Genomic DNA, 12,421 nt, shown 5'->3' with positions numbered 1-12,421 from the left:
CCTCCCCAGTACTTAGAACAGTGCTTTGCACATAGTAAGCACTTAATAAATGCCATTATTATTATTATTATTGCTCTCCTGGAGTAAGCTACGTTAACTCAGGCCATTTAATAAAAGGAAATGTGCAATCTTCTTTTTATTTGTTAAAACAGTTCACTGGGATTCAGTCTACAACAGGACTCCAAAGATTCAATACCCACATATAGTTGGGATGGTTTTTAGGGGCAGGAGCACAGTCAGTTTTCTAAGATAGTTTTATGTATTTATTTATTTATTTATTTTCAAATCTAGGCTAGTCTCAATGTAGCCAAAATTTAGATAATCAACTTTTCTCTCAGGCATGGTAATCAAAAGTACCCTAAAAGCTGAAAGAGTTAATGTAATTGTTCAAAATTGCATTCAATCAAATCAGTCAATGGGATTTATTGAGCATTTACTGTCACTGTACTAAAGGCTTGGGAGAATACAGTACAATAGTGTTGGAAAACATGATCTCTGCCCACAAGGAGCTTAATTCTAGTGGGGAGACAGCATGAAAATAAATTACGGATAGGGCAGAAGTTAAACTCCTGGGGTAGGAGGGGACCACTCTCAAGAATTGTTGTGTGTCAGTCAATCAATCAATCGTATTTATTGAGCGCTTATTGTGTGCAGAGCACTGTACTAAGCGCTTGGGAAATACAAGTTGGCAACATATAGAGACAGTCCCTACCCAACAGTGGGCTCACAGTCTAAAAGGGGGAGACAGAGAACAAAATCAAACATACTAACAAAATAAAATAAATAGAATAGATATGTACAAGTAAAATAAATAAATAAATAAATAGAGTAATAAATGTGTGCAAACATATATACATAGATACAGGTGCTGTGGGGAAGGGAAGGAGGTAAGATGGGGGATGGAGAGGAGGACGAGGGGGAGAGGAAGGAAGGGGCTCAGTCTGGGTAGGCCTCCTGGAGGAGGTGATCTCTCAGTAGTGTCTTGAAGGGAGGAAGAGAGCTAGCTTGGCGGATGGGCAGAGGGAGGGCATTCCAGGCCCGGGGGATGATGTGGGCCGGGGGTCGATGGCGGGACAGGCGAGAACGAGGTATGGTGAGGAGATTAGCAGCAGAGGAGCTGAGGGTGTGAGGTGGGCTGTAGAAGGAGAGAAAGGAGGTGAGGTAGGAGGGGGTGAGGTGATGGAGAGCCTTGAAGCCCAGGGTGAGGAGTTTCTGCCTGATGCGCAGATTGATTGGTAGCCATTGGAGATATTTCAGGAGGGGAGTACCATGCCCAGAGCATTTCTGGACAAAGACAATCTGGACAGCAGCATGAAGTATGGATTGAAGTGGGGAGAGACACGAGGATGGGAGATCAGAGAGAAGGCTGATGCAGTAGTCCAGACGGGATAGGATGAGAGCTTGAACGAGCAGGGTAGCGGTATGGATGGAGAGGAAGGGGCGGATCTTGGCAATTTTGCGGAGCTGAAACCGGCAGGTTTTGGTGACGTCTTGGAAGTGAGGGGTGAATGAGAGAGCAGAGTGGAGGATGACACCAAGGTTGCGGGCTTGTGAGACGGGAAGGATGGTAGTGCCGTCAACAGAGATGGGAAAGTCAGGGAGAGGGCAGAGTTTGGGAGGAAAGACAAGGAGTTCAGTCTTGGACATGTTGAGTTTTAGGTGTCGGGCAGACATCCAGATGGAGATGTCCTGAAGGCAGGAGGAGATGCGAGCCTGGAGAGAGGGGGAGAGAGCAGGGGCAGAGATGTAGATCTGGGTGTCATCAGCGTAGAGATGATAGTTGAACCCGTGGGAGCGAATGAGGTCACCAAGGGAGTGTGTGTAGATCGAGAACAGAAGGGGACCAAGCACTGAACCTTGGGGAACCCCCCCAGTAAGGGGATGGGAGGGAGGAGGAGCCTGCAAAAGAGACTGAGAATGAACGACCGGAGAGATAAGAGGAGAACTAGGAGAGGACGGAGTCTGTGAAGCCAAGGTCAGATAGCGTTTTGAGGAGAAGGGGGTGGTCCACAGTGTCGAAGGCAGCTGAGAGGTCGAGGAGGATTAGGATGGAGTATGAGCCGTTGGATTTGGCAAGCAGGAGGTCATTGGTGACCTTTCAAAGGGCAGTTTCCGTGGAATGTAGGGGACAGAAGCCAGATTGGAGGGGGTCGAGGAGAGAGTTGGTGCTGAGGAATTCGAGGCAGCGCGTGTAGACAACTCGTTCAAGGAGTTTGGAAAGGAATGGTAGGAGGGATATGGGGCGATAACTAGAAGGTGAGGTGGGGTCAAGAGAGGGTTTTTTTAGGATGGGAGAGACATGGGCATGTTTGAAGGCAGAGGGGAAGGAACCAGTGGAGAGTGATCGGTTGAAGATGGAAGTTAAGGTGGGGAGAAGGGATGGAGTGAGAGATTTCATGAGATGAGAGGGAATGGGGTCAGAAGCACAGGTGGCCGGAGTAGCACTTGAGAGCAGGGAGGAGAGCTCCTCTGAGGATACTGCTGGGAAGGATGGGAGAGTAGCAGAGAGTGTTGAGAGCCGGGGGGTTGGAGAAGGGGGGGAAGTGATTTTGGGGATGTCGGACCTGATGGATTTAATTTTGTTAATGAAGTAGGAGGCCAGATCGTTGTGGGTGAGGGAAGGAGGAGGGGGAGGAACCGGGGGCCTGAGAAGGGAGCTGAATGTACGGAAGAGCTGGCGGGGGTGATGGGCATGGGTGTCAATAAGGGAGGAGAAATAGTTTTGTCTGGCAGAGGAGAGGGCTGAGTTAAGGCAGGAAAGGATAAACTTGAAGTGAACGAGTTTGGCATGGTGTTTAGACTTTCGCCAGCAGCGTTCGGCAGCTCGAGCATAAGAGCGAAGGAGGCAGACAGTGGCAGTGATCCAGGGCTGTGGGTTAGTGGTACGAGAGCGGCGAAGGGAAAGGGGAGCGATTGAGTCTAGCTGAGTAGAAAGGGTAGAGTTGAGAGTAGTAATCTGATCATCAAGACTGGGTAACGTGACACGGCTCTGTGGGTGATGGATAAATGTTCGTGGACTGAAAGACTTACCCAGTGTAAATTCGGATTCAGGACTCAAACGTTTGAACACATTTCTAAAGCTAAGTGAAATATAAAGAAGTCAGCTCCTTATTTCCTGGTCACTTTGAGGGGAATACTGACCTGTGTGCAGCATGGTCATAAATAACTATCCTCCAACTGACCCTGGATTTAAGGATGGTGCGTAATCTAGTGGGAAAATGCAATTGATTGATTGATTGATTGAGAAGTTCCTGGGACTGGGAGTCAAGGACCTGGGTCCCAGTGTCAGTTCTGGCACTCGCTTGCTATGTGACCTCAGACAAGTCACATAACGTCCCAAAGTCTCATTTTTCTCCCCTGCTAAATAGTGAAAAGAATACCTACCTGCTTCTGCTTCACAGGGATTTTGGGAGAACAAAATGCAATTAGTCATGGAAACATATGTTGGGAAAGTAAAAGCACTGTGTGAATTCAAGATACTATCTCTGCAAGTTTTAGAAAGTCTTGGAATGAGGTATCCAAAACCTCTTCATTCATTATGACCTTATCATACCTTATTGAAGGCACATGTCCTCCAAGAGGTCTTCCCAAACCAAGCCCCAGTTTTCCTTATCTCTCACTCCTGCATCACCCCAACTTGCTCCCTTTGTTTGTCTCCCCTCCCAGCCCCAAAGCACTTATGCACATATCAGTCATTTTATTTGTCCCTTTGCTCTTCCCTCCTCCCTTCACCAAAGGACTTATGTACATATCTGTCATTTTATTTATCTGTAGTTACCTCTTTCTCCCCTACTCTAGGCTGAGCAGGGAATGTCACTGTTTATTGTTGTATTGTACTTTCCCAAGTGCTTAGTTCAGTGCTCTGCACACAGTAAGCGCTCCATAAATACAATCAAATAAATTGAATGAGTGAATCAACATTTGAAATATCGTCCCCTTTCATTTCTTTCGGTTTCCTTTTACCCACCTCCTAGATTTCCATGGTGCAGACAGGTGCCTGTGAGTGCATTGAGCAAAGCTGCTAGCCAAGTGGAATTTAGATCCGGTTGGCAGCTCTCAGGAATCAGGGCAGCTTCTGCACTTGGTTACATGAAACAGCTATGGATTTATCAGCAGGTCTGAGCCAGTTGGTCTCTCTCTTTCTGGATAACTTTGCCCCCGCCCCTGGGACACCCTCCTCCCTGCCTTCTTAAACCAGAGGATGTCACTGAGCCTTCCATTTATGTAATTCAAAGAGAACAGAAAGGCAGGACAGTCTTTCCAGATGAATGGATCAGAAGAGTGGCTATAGCTGACTCAACTTTGCACTTTCGTCTCTAGGCCTGCTGTCAAATTTGACTGGTCTTTGCACATTTTAAACCATTAAGAAAGATCTGCTGTGCTTTTAAAAACGCTTGACTCATCGAGAAAGCATCACCAGCTATGCCTCTTCACGTATCTGGAAATTTGGTCTGACCTGAAATTGCTGTAGGTTAAACAATATGGAGAAAGATTTCATCCTTCCTTGGATTTTATTTGGCACTCAGCGTTAAAGTAAATTGCCCATGAGCACTGTGGGTTTTTTTGTTGTTGTTGTTTGTTTTTTCTCATATTTTCCTCTGAGAGCGTAGCAGAGTGACTAGAAACAGACCATCTGATGAGATGCCCGTAGTTGCATAAAATATCCTTAAACATTCCTCATTAAGTAGCTGAGGATGGTGGGGAGGAAATATAATGGTGCATAATAAAATAGCCATATTTATACTATGTTTAAAATAGTTTAAGAGTTTTAAGAGTTTAAAATATTCTCCAAGGGGAACATGCCTGGTTCTTATAGAAAGTGTGTCTGTATTATCAAATTATAATTATCAGGCATATCAAGAGGTACTTTTATATCAATTACTTTTGTAGTCGCAGTCACGGTTTTTCTGAGTTTTATCGTGGGGATGATTTTATAATGGTGATCAGTATCCTGAGTTTCTGTTTTATCTTTCCTCTAAAGAGGTCAAACACATATACTCTCACTTATTACTGTACTAACACTGCTAGGTTGGAGGGTATGGACTGTGACCACAATGATAGATTACTTTTCTGTATGGTACTTGTTAAATGCTTACTACAAGCTAATAAGGTTGGACACAGTCCAGGTTCCGCAGGCGGTTTACAGTCTTAATCCCCATTTTACAGATGTGGTAACTGAGTCAGAGAGAACTTAAGTAACTTGCCCCAGTTCAAACCAATGGACAAGTGACAGAGCTGGGATTAGAACTCAGATCCTTCTGACTCCCAGGCTTGTGCACTATCCATTAGGCCACAGTGCTTTTTGTTTTCATTTTATGTGTATGCTCTCTCTCTGTCTCTGTCTCTCTTTCTCTCTCTCTCTCTCTCTCTCTCTCTCTCTCTCTCTCTCTCTCTCTCTCTCTCTCATATTTGGGTCTCCATGATCTAGGAAAATTACTTGCAGCTTACCTAATTCCACTGGGGAAGGCTTAAACCAATGAATGGGGTGGACATGGAAAACATTTTTTTTTTTTACCACGGATCCAGTGCCAGGTTTAAAAGGATCTGGTTGTGCTGTTTTGACAGATGAAAAACAGCTTTCAAGCACGGAGGGTTGCCCAGGAGGCCCATCCAAAGAGTAACTGCATAAACAGTTCAGAGCCGTTTCAGAGTTGCCAGAATTATTGTTTGAAGAATCTGTGATGCTTCCAGAAGCTACAAAGGACAAAAAATACTTTTTACCACTGTTTGTATTCTGAATTTTACAAGAAGCAGCTGAAAGGAAAAGTCCTGGTCTAAACTAGTTTGTTTCCCTTCCCATTCATCTTTGTAAACTGAGGCAAGGGGAAATCCAGGGTATGCCACACTGTGCAGTGCTAATGTTAAAATTAAGATATATCCGCTGGGTGTGCATGGATTTCCTATGGGTGCCAGGGATATTGAAAATTAGAAATGCTGTTTGTAGTTTTTGAACAGGTTTTTGGGCAGTTTCCAGGATGTTGTTATTTGAGGAACTCTGTACTTCAGTGGGTGAGGCCCGATCTAACCGGCACCAAGCTCGACTCATTTGGGTTCATTCAGATCAGTGGCAAACAAAATTAGTCAAATCCTGCTGTGCACATAGTAAGCGCTTAATAAATGCCATTAAAAAAAATCCATCAAATCGATAATTCCCAAACTTATTTGCATTAATTCAAAGTGGCACCACTGAGGAGAGGGCTTTGTGGTCCTTATGATGGTGTAAAACAGCCTTTTAATATCGACAACAAGGGGTCAATAATCAAAATAATAATAATGATGATAATAACAGTGATGATATGTTTGTGCCCAGCACTGGGCTAAATACTGGGGTAGGTACAATATAATCAGATTGTGTATGGATTCTGTCCCATTTGGGGCTCCTGGTCTAATAGGGAGGGAGAACACATTCATTCAATTGTATTTATTGGGCGCTTACTGTATGCAGAGCACCGTACTAAGTACTTGGGAAGTACAAGTCAGCAACATATAGAGATGGTCCCTACCCAGCAATGGGCTCACAGTCTAGAAAGGGGAGACAGACAACAAAACAAAACATGTAGACAGGTGTCAAAACCTTTAGAATAAATAGAATTATAGCTATATTCACATCATTAACAAAATAAATAGAATAGTAAATATGTACAGGCAAACTAAATAGAGGAATAAATCTGTACAGGTATATACAAGTGCAGTATATATGATATGATAATGATGGCATTTGGTAAGTGCTAATGATGGCATTTGGAAGGAGGTAGGGCGGGGGGATGAGGAGGAGGAGAGGAAAGAGGGGGCTCAGTCTGGGAAGGCCTTCTGGAGGAAGTGAGCTCTCAGTAGGGCTTTGAAGGGAGGAAGAGAGCTAGCTTGGCGGATGTGCGGACAGAGGGCATTCCAGGCCAGGGAAAGGACGTGGGCCGGGGGTCGATGGCAGGACAGGCGAGAACGAGGCACAGTGAGGAGGTTAGTGGCAGAGGAGAGGAGGGTGTGGGCTGGGCTGTAGAGGGAGAGAAGGGAGGTGAGGTAGGAGGGAGCAAGGTGATGGGGAGCTTTGAAGCCAAAAGTTAGGAGTTTTTGCTTCATATGAAGGTTGATAGGCAACCACTGGAGATTTTTGAGGTGGGGAGTGACATGCCCAGAGCGTTTGCAGATGAGGGGAGTGGGACACAGAGATATCAGCATGGCTTAGTGGAAAGAGCACAGGCTTAGGAGTCAGGGGGCATGGGTTCTAATCCCGGCTCTGCCACTGATTGGCTGTGTGACTCTGGGCAAGTCACTTGACTTCCCTGTGCCTCAGTTACCTCATCTGTAAAATGGGGATCGAGACTGTGAGCCCCACGTTCGTCAACCTGATTACCTTATCTCTACCCCAGCCCTTAGAACAGTGCTTGGCACATAGTAAGCTCTTACCAAATGCCATCAATATCATATCAAGTGACTTGCCCACAGACACACAACAGGTAAGTGGGGGAGCCAGAATTAGAACCTAAGTCCTCTGACTCCCAGTCGAGTGCTCCTTCCACTAGGCCTGTGAGCAAAATGCATACAGGGTCAAAGCTCAAACCCGTTAAAGTATCAGTAATGGTGCATGGCTACTGGTATCTCTTTCAGTAAAGAGGCAGGACCTCAGAGGTTATCAAGGTTACCAGGCTGGGATTAGACTGGACCTCCTTAATCTAGCCGAAGCAACTCTATTATGGGAAGCATCGCCTGAGCATCAAGGCCTCGTTTAATTTTTCTCATTTTTAAATGATGTATTCCCCACTTCAGATCCAAATTTAGCCTTGTAAACATTCCAGTGTCTGTGGAACAATAGGATGATTCACTTAGGGGGCTACAGAAAAGGTCACTTTAACTCTGAAGTGTAGCGGTAAAGTGAGATCTATTTTCATCTGAATGGCATATCCAACAGACATCGTAATAAGCCATTAAGTGGAGCCAGGCCAAACAATCTGTTAATACAGTTTCATAATGTCTTAATGTTTCTACCCAGCTAAATGAATTTGAATAACGATAGACATGCACTTTTTAAAGCACTCAGTCAATCAGTGATTGATTGATGTGATCTGGACGTGATTGATTTGACATCAGTGGAGGCCTTCCCAGACTAAGCCCCCTCCTTCCTCTCCCCCTTCTCCCCCTCCTCATCCCCCCGCCTTGCCTCCTTCCCCTCCCCACAGCACCTGTATATATGTTTGTACGTATTTATTACTCTATTTATTTTATTTGTACATATTTATTTATTTATTTATTTTGTTAATATGTTTTGTTTTGTTGTCTGTCTCCCCCTTCTAGACTGTGAGCCCGTTGTTGGGTAGGGACCGTCTCTATATGTTGCCAACTTGTACTTCCCAGGCGCTTAGTACAGTGCTCTGCACACAGTAAGCGCTCAATAAATACGATTGAATGAATGAATGAATGATATTTACTGAGCAGTTACTGTATGCAGGGTACTGTACTAAGCACTTGGGAAAATATGACACAAAGGAGTTGGTGTACACGATCCCTGCCTACAAGGAGTTTTCAGTCTAAAAGATGTCTCCTTTGTTTACTAGAATCAACTGAATTATTTTGGAAATTACATTCCCAATGTTTGGACACATGAAAATGGCTGCACAACATGTGATCTGGACATGATTGATTTGACATCATCAAAGGTAAGTTTGGAAAATCTGAGTCTTCTAGGGCTGCTGGATTATTTCTCATTCAGAACTAATATCAGACTGTAAATGGAATTTCAGTGTAGCCATTTGATGATGCTTGTTACATGCATTATTGGGATCCCCTGAATCTGACTGTAGCCTGCCAGTGGTTAAAATAACTCAGGTATATATTACTTATTAAGAACTCATTACTTATTATGCGTGATTCAGGCTTTATGCTCTACTATCGTTTATATTCAAGCTGGGCAAAGGTCAAGAGGAAAGGTAATTGTAAATGAAAAGTAATTTGCCATTTCTCAATCTGTCAGTCATATTTATTGACTGCTTACTGTGTGCAGAGCACTGTTTTAAGCGCTTGGGAGAGTACAGTATAACAATACTTACAGTGTAACAATACTTACAGTCTAACAATACAGTGAACCTACAGTCACATCTTGAAATGAAATGGGTGACTCTTTTGGAGATGGTTTTGCTTAGAGGTGCTTTCTCAGGGAAACTGACTAAATCGGCATTGCAATTTTCAGTTGGGTACAATTTCCAGTGAAAGATAAGTGAGCAGTAGCATTCACTTAGGCTGAGTCTTTCAGGGAAGCCAAGGAGATCTGGCCCTTTCAGAGCATTGTTTAGAAACGTGGTTCCCCTGGGGTATTTCCCTGGTATTCTGGTACCCTGGAAGACCTCTTCACCAGCACCACAGCACTTATGTACATATCAGTAATTTATTTATTTTTGTTAATGTCTGTCTCCCCATCTAGACTGTAAGCTCCTTGTTCGCAGGGAATGTGCCTTTTATATTGTTGTATTGCACTCTCCCATTCATTTAGTTCAGTGCTCTCACACAATAAACACTAAATAAATAGGATTGATTGACTGACTGATTGAGAACAGGAGTTCTGGAGTATGGTGTGCTTCTTGAGCCAACCGCCTGTTGTTCATAAGAGAGGAGTGCTACTTTGTTTTTGAAGTTGATGAACTGTATACTGATGTGAGGTCTGACTGAAGTGACTATGCAGATGTAGTAAGAGTAGGAGGAGTAATAGTAGTAATAATAGTATCTGTGATACTTAAGTGCTTAGTATGCACCAGGCATTGTACTAAACTGTATACTGTATAATCCTCTTGATTGTAAGCTTGTTGTGTGCAGGGAATGTGTCTGTCATATTGTACCCTTCCAAGCACTGCACACAATAAGTGTACAGTAACCTCTCAATAAATATGGTTGGCTGACCAACTAAGCACTGGATAGGTAGAAGAAATTGATTTGGACATAGTCCCTGTCCCACATGGGGCTCTAAAGCAGAGTGGCATAGTGGATAGAGCCCAGGCCTGGGGGTCAGAACATCATGACTTCTAATCCTGGCTCTACCACTTGTCTGCTGTATGGCCTTAGGCAAGTCACTTCACTTCTCTGTGCCTCAGTTACCTCATCTGTAAAATGGGGGTTGAGACTGTGAGCCCCACAAGGGATTTGGTTATGTCCACCCCAATGCTTAGGACAGTGCCTCGCATGTAATAAGTGTTTCACTAATACCACAATTATTATAAATATTGCCAAATGGTTCATCAATCAATCAATCAATCATATTTATTAAGCGCTTACTGTGTGCAGAGCACTGTATTAAGTGCTTGGGAAGTTGGCAACATATAGAGACAGTCCTTACCCAACAGTGGGCTCACAGTCTAGAAGGGGGAGACAGAGAACAAAACCAAACATAGTAACAAAATAAAATAGACTAGATATGTACAAGTAAAATAAATAAATAAATAGAGTAATAAATATGTACAAACATATATACATATATACAGGTGCTGTGGGGAAGGGAGGGAGGTAAGACGGGGGGATGGAGAGGGGGAGAGGAAGGAGGGGGCTCAGTCTGGGAAGGCCTCTTGGAGGAGGTGACCTCTCAGTAGGGCCTTGAAGGGAGGAAGAGAGCTAGCTTGGCGGATGTTGGGAGGGAGGGCATAATAATATTTATTTGTAACGTCTTCCTTAACAAGTTCCACAGTATGAATATTAGCATATTACTGCTGCAGTTTGCTTAAGTGATGCTACTTGGGTGAAGAAAAGACCCAATACCACCTACATTTAATTTTTGTTTTTTTTATTATGAGATTGCGTTAGTCAAAGCACTTTAATTCAGATTCAACTGTCCAATCTTTGGACTAATGGGCTAATCTTTGGATTTTGGTGAACATTTCAAGAGAGTTATACTTTTTTTCAGAGGAAATAGGAATACTTCATCTCTCTGGACTGTAAGCTCATTGTGGGCAGGGAATGTCTCTATCAACTCTGTTATATTACACTCTTCCAAGTGCTTAGTATAGAATGCGGCACACAATCAATCAATCAATCAATGGTATTTATTGAGCGCTTACTGTATGCAGAGCACTGTATTAAGCGCTTGGGAAGTACAAGTTGGCAACATATAGAGACAGTCCCTATCCAACAGTGGGCTCACAGTCTAAAAGGGGGAGACAGAGAACAAAACCAAACATACTAACAAAATAAAATAAATAGAATAGATATGTACAAGTAAAATAAATAAATGAATAGAGTAATAGATATGTACAAACATATATACATATATACAGGTGCTGTGGGGAAGAGAAGGAGATAAGATGGGGGGATGGAGAGGGGGACAAGGGGGAGAGGAAGGAGGGCGCTCCGTCTGGGAAGGCCTCCTGGAGGAGGTGAGCTCTCAGTAGTGCCTTGAAGGGAGGAAGAGAGCTAGCTTGGCAGATGTGGGGAGGGAGGGCATTCCAGGCCAGGGGGATGACGTGGGCCGGGGGTCGATGGCGGGACAGGCAAGAACGAGGCACGGTGAGAAGATAAGCGGCAGAGGAGCGGAGGGTGCGGGCTGGGCTGTAGAAGGAGAGAAGGGAGGTGAGGTAGGAGGGGGCGAGGTGATGGACAGCCTTGAAGCTGAGGGTGAGGAGTTTCTGCCTGATGCGCAGATTGATTGGTAGCCACTGGAGATTTTTGAGGAGGGGAGTGATATGCCCAGAGCGTTTCTGGACAAAGATAATCCGGGCAGCAGTATGAAGTATGGATTGAAGTGGAGAGAGACGTGAGGATGGGAGATCAGAGAGAAGGCTGATACAGTAGTCCAGACGGGATAGGATGAGAGCTTGAACGAGCAAGTAAGCCCTCAATAAATATGATTGATTCTGAAGTGATTTTGCCATTCAGAAAATACAACCCTGACAACACATTTCAGTAACCCATCCAGGGGAACTCTGGTCTCCAGTGAGGATCAGCCCATGATGGAGGGGGCTGAGATCCCACACTGCCTACCATAGACAACTTTCTTGCCTTTCTTCTGGAAGATGGTGACTCTTCAGGAGTGCATTCTGATTATTGCTGATCAGTCTAGCCTAGCATTGTTTCAACAATAATAATAATGATAATAATTGTGGTATTTAAGTGCTTACTATGTGCCGGACATTGTTCCAAGTGCTGGAGTAGATACAAGATAATCAGGTTGGATACAGTCCCTGTCCCTCATGGGGCTCACCGTCTTAATCCCCATTTTTACAGATGAGGGACCAAGTGGCTTGCCCAGGGTCACAACAGACGAGTAGCGGAGCTGGGATTAGAACCCAGGCCCATGCTCTATCCACTAGGTCACACTGCTTCTCCACACTGCTAGCCTTGCCATCCTACCACTTGTGCATGCCTCCCTTCTCTCCTTCTACATCCCTTCTCTCCTTCTACATCCCAGCCTGCACACTCCGCTCCTCTGGTGCTAACCTTCTCACTGTGC

At 44.4% G+C, this 12,421-nt stretch overlaps 1 protein-coding gene across 2 annotated transcripts in view; it reads left to right on the top strand.

The window, feature by feature from the left end:
* Window positions 1-12,421, top strand: part of PLOD2 (procollagen-lysine,2-oxoglutarate 5-dioxygenase 2) — a 116,058-nt gene that overhangs the window by 74,359 nt on the left and 29,278 nt on the right. For both annotated transcript variants that reach the window (XM_038748722.1, XM_038748714.1), the window contains exon 8: window positions 8,550-8,651. In XM_038748722.1, coding sequence (XP_038604650.1) covers window positions 8,550-8,651 — 102 coding nt within the window. The remainder of the gene's footprint in view (window positions 1-8,549; window positions 8,652-12,421) is intronic.

Source organism: Tachyglossus aculeatus, chromosome 1, assembly GCF_015852505.1.
Source record: "Tachyglossus aculeatus isolate mTacAcu1 chromosome 1, mTacAcu1.pri, whole genome shotgun sequence".
NCBI classification, from domain to species: Eukaryota; Metazoa; Chordata; class Mammalia; order Monotremata; family Tachyglossidae; genus Tachyglossus; species Tachyglossus aculeatus.
This window is presented reverse-complemented; position numbering and strand designations above follow the sequence as displayed.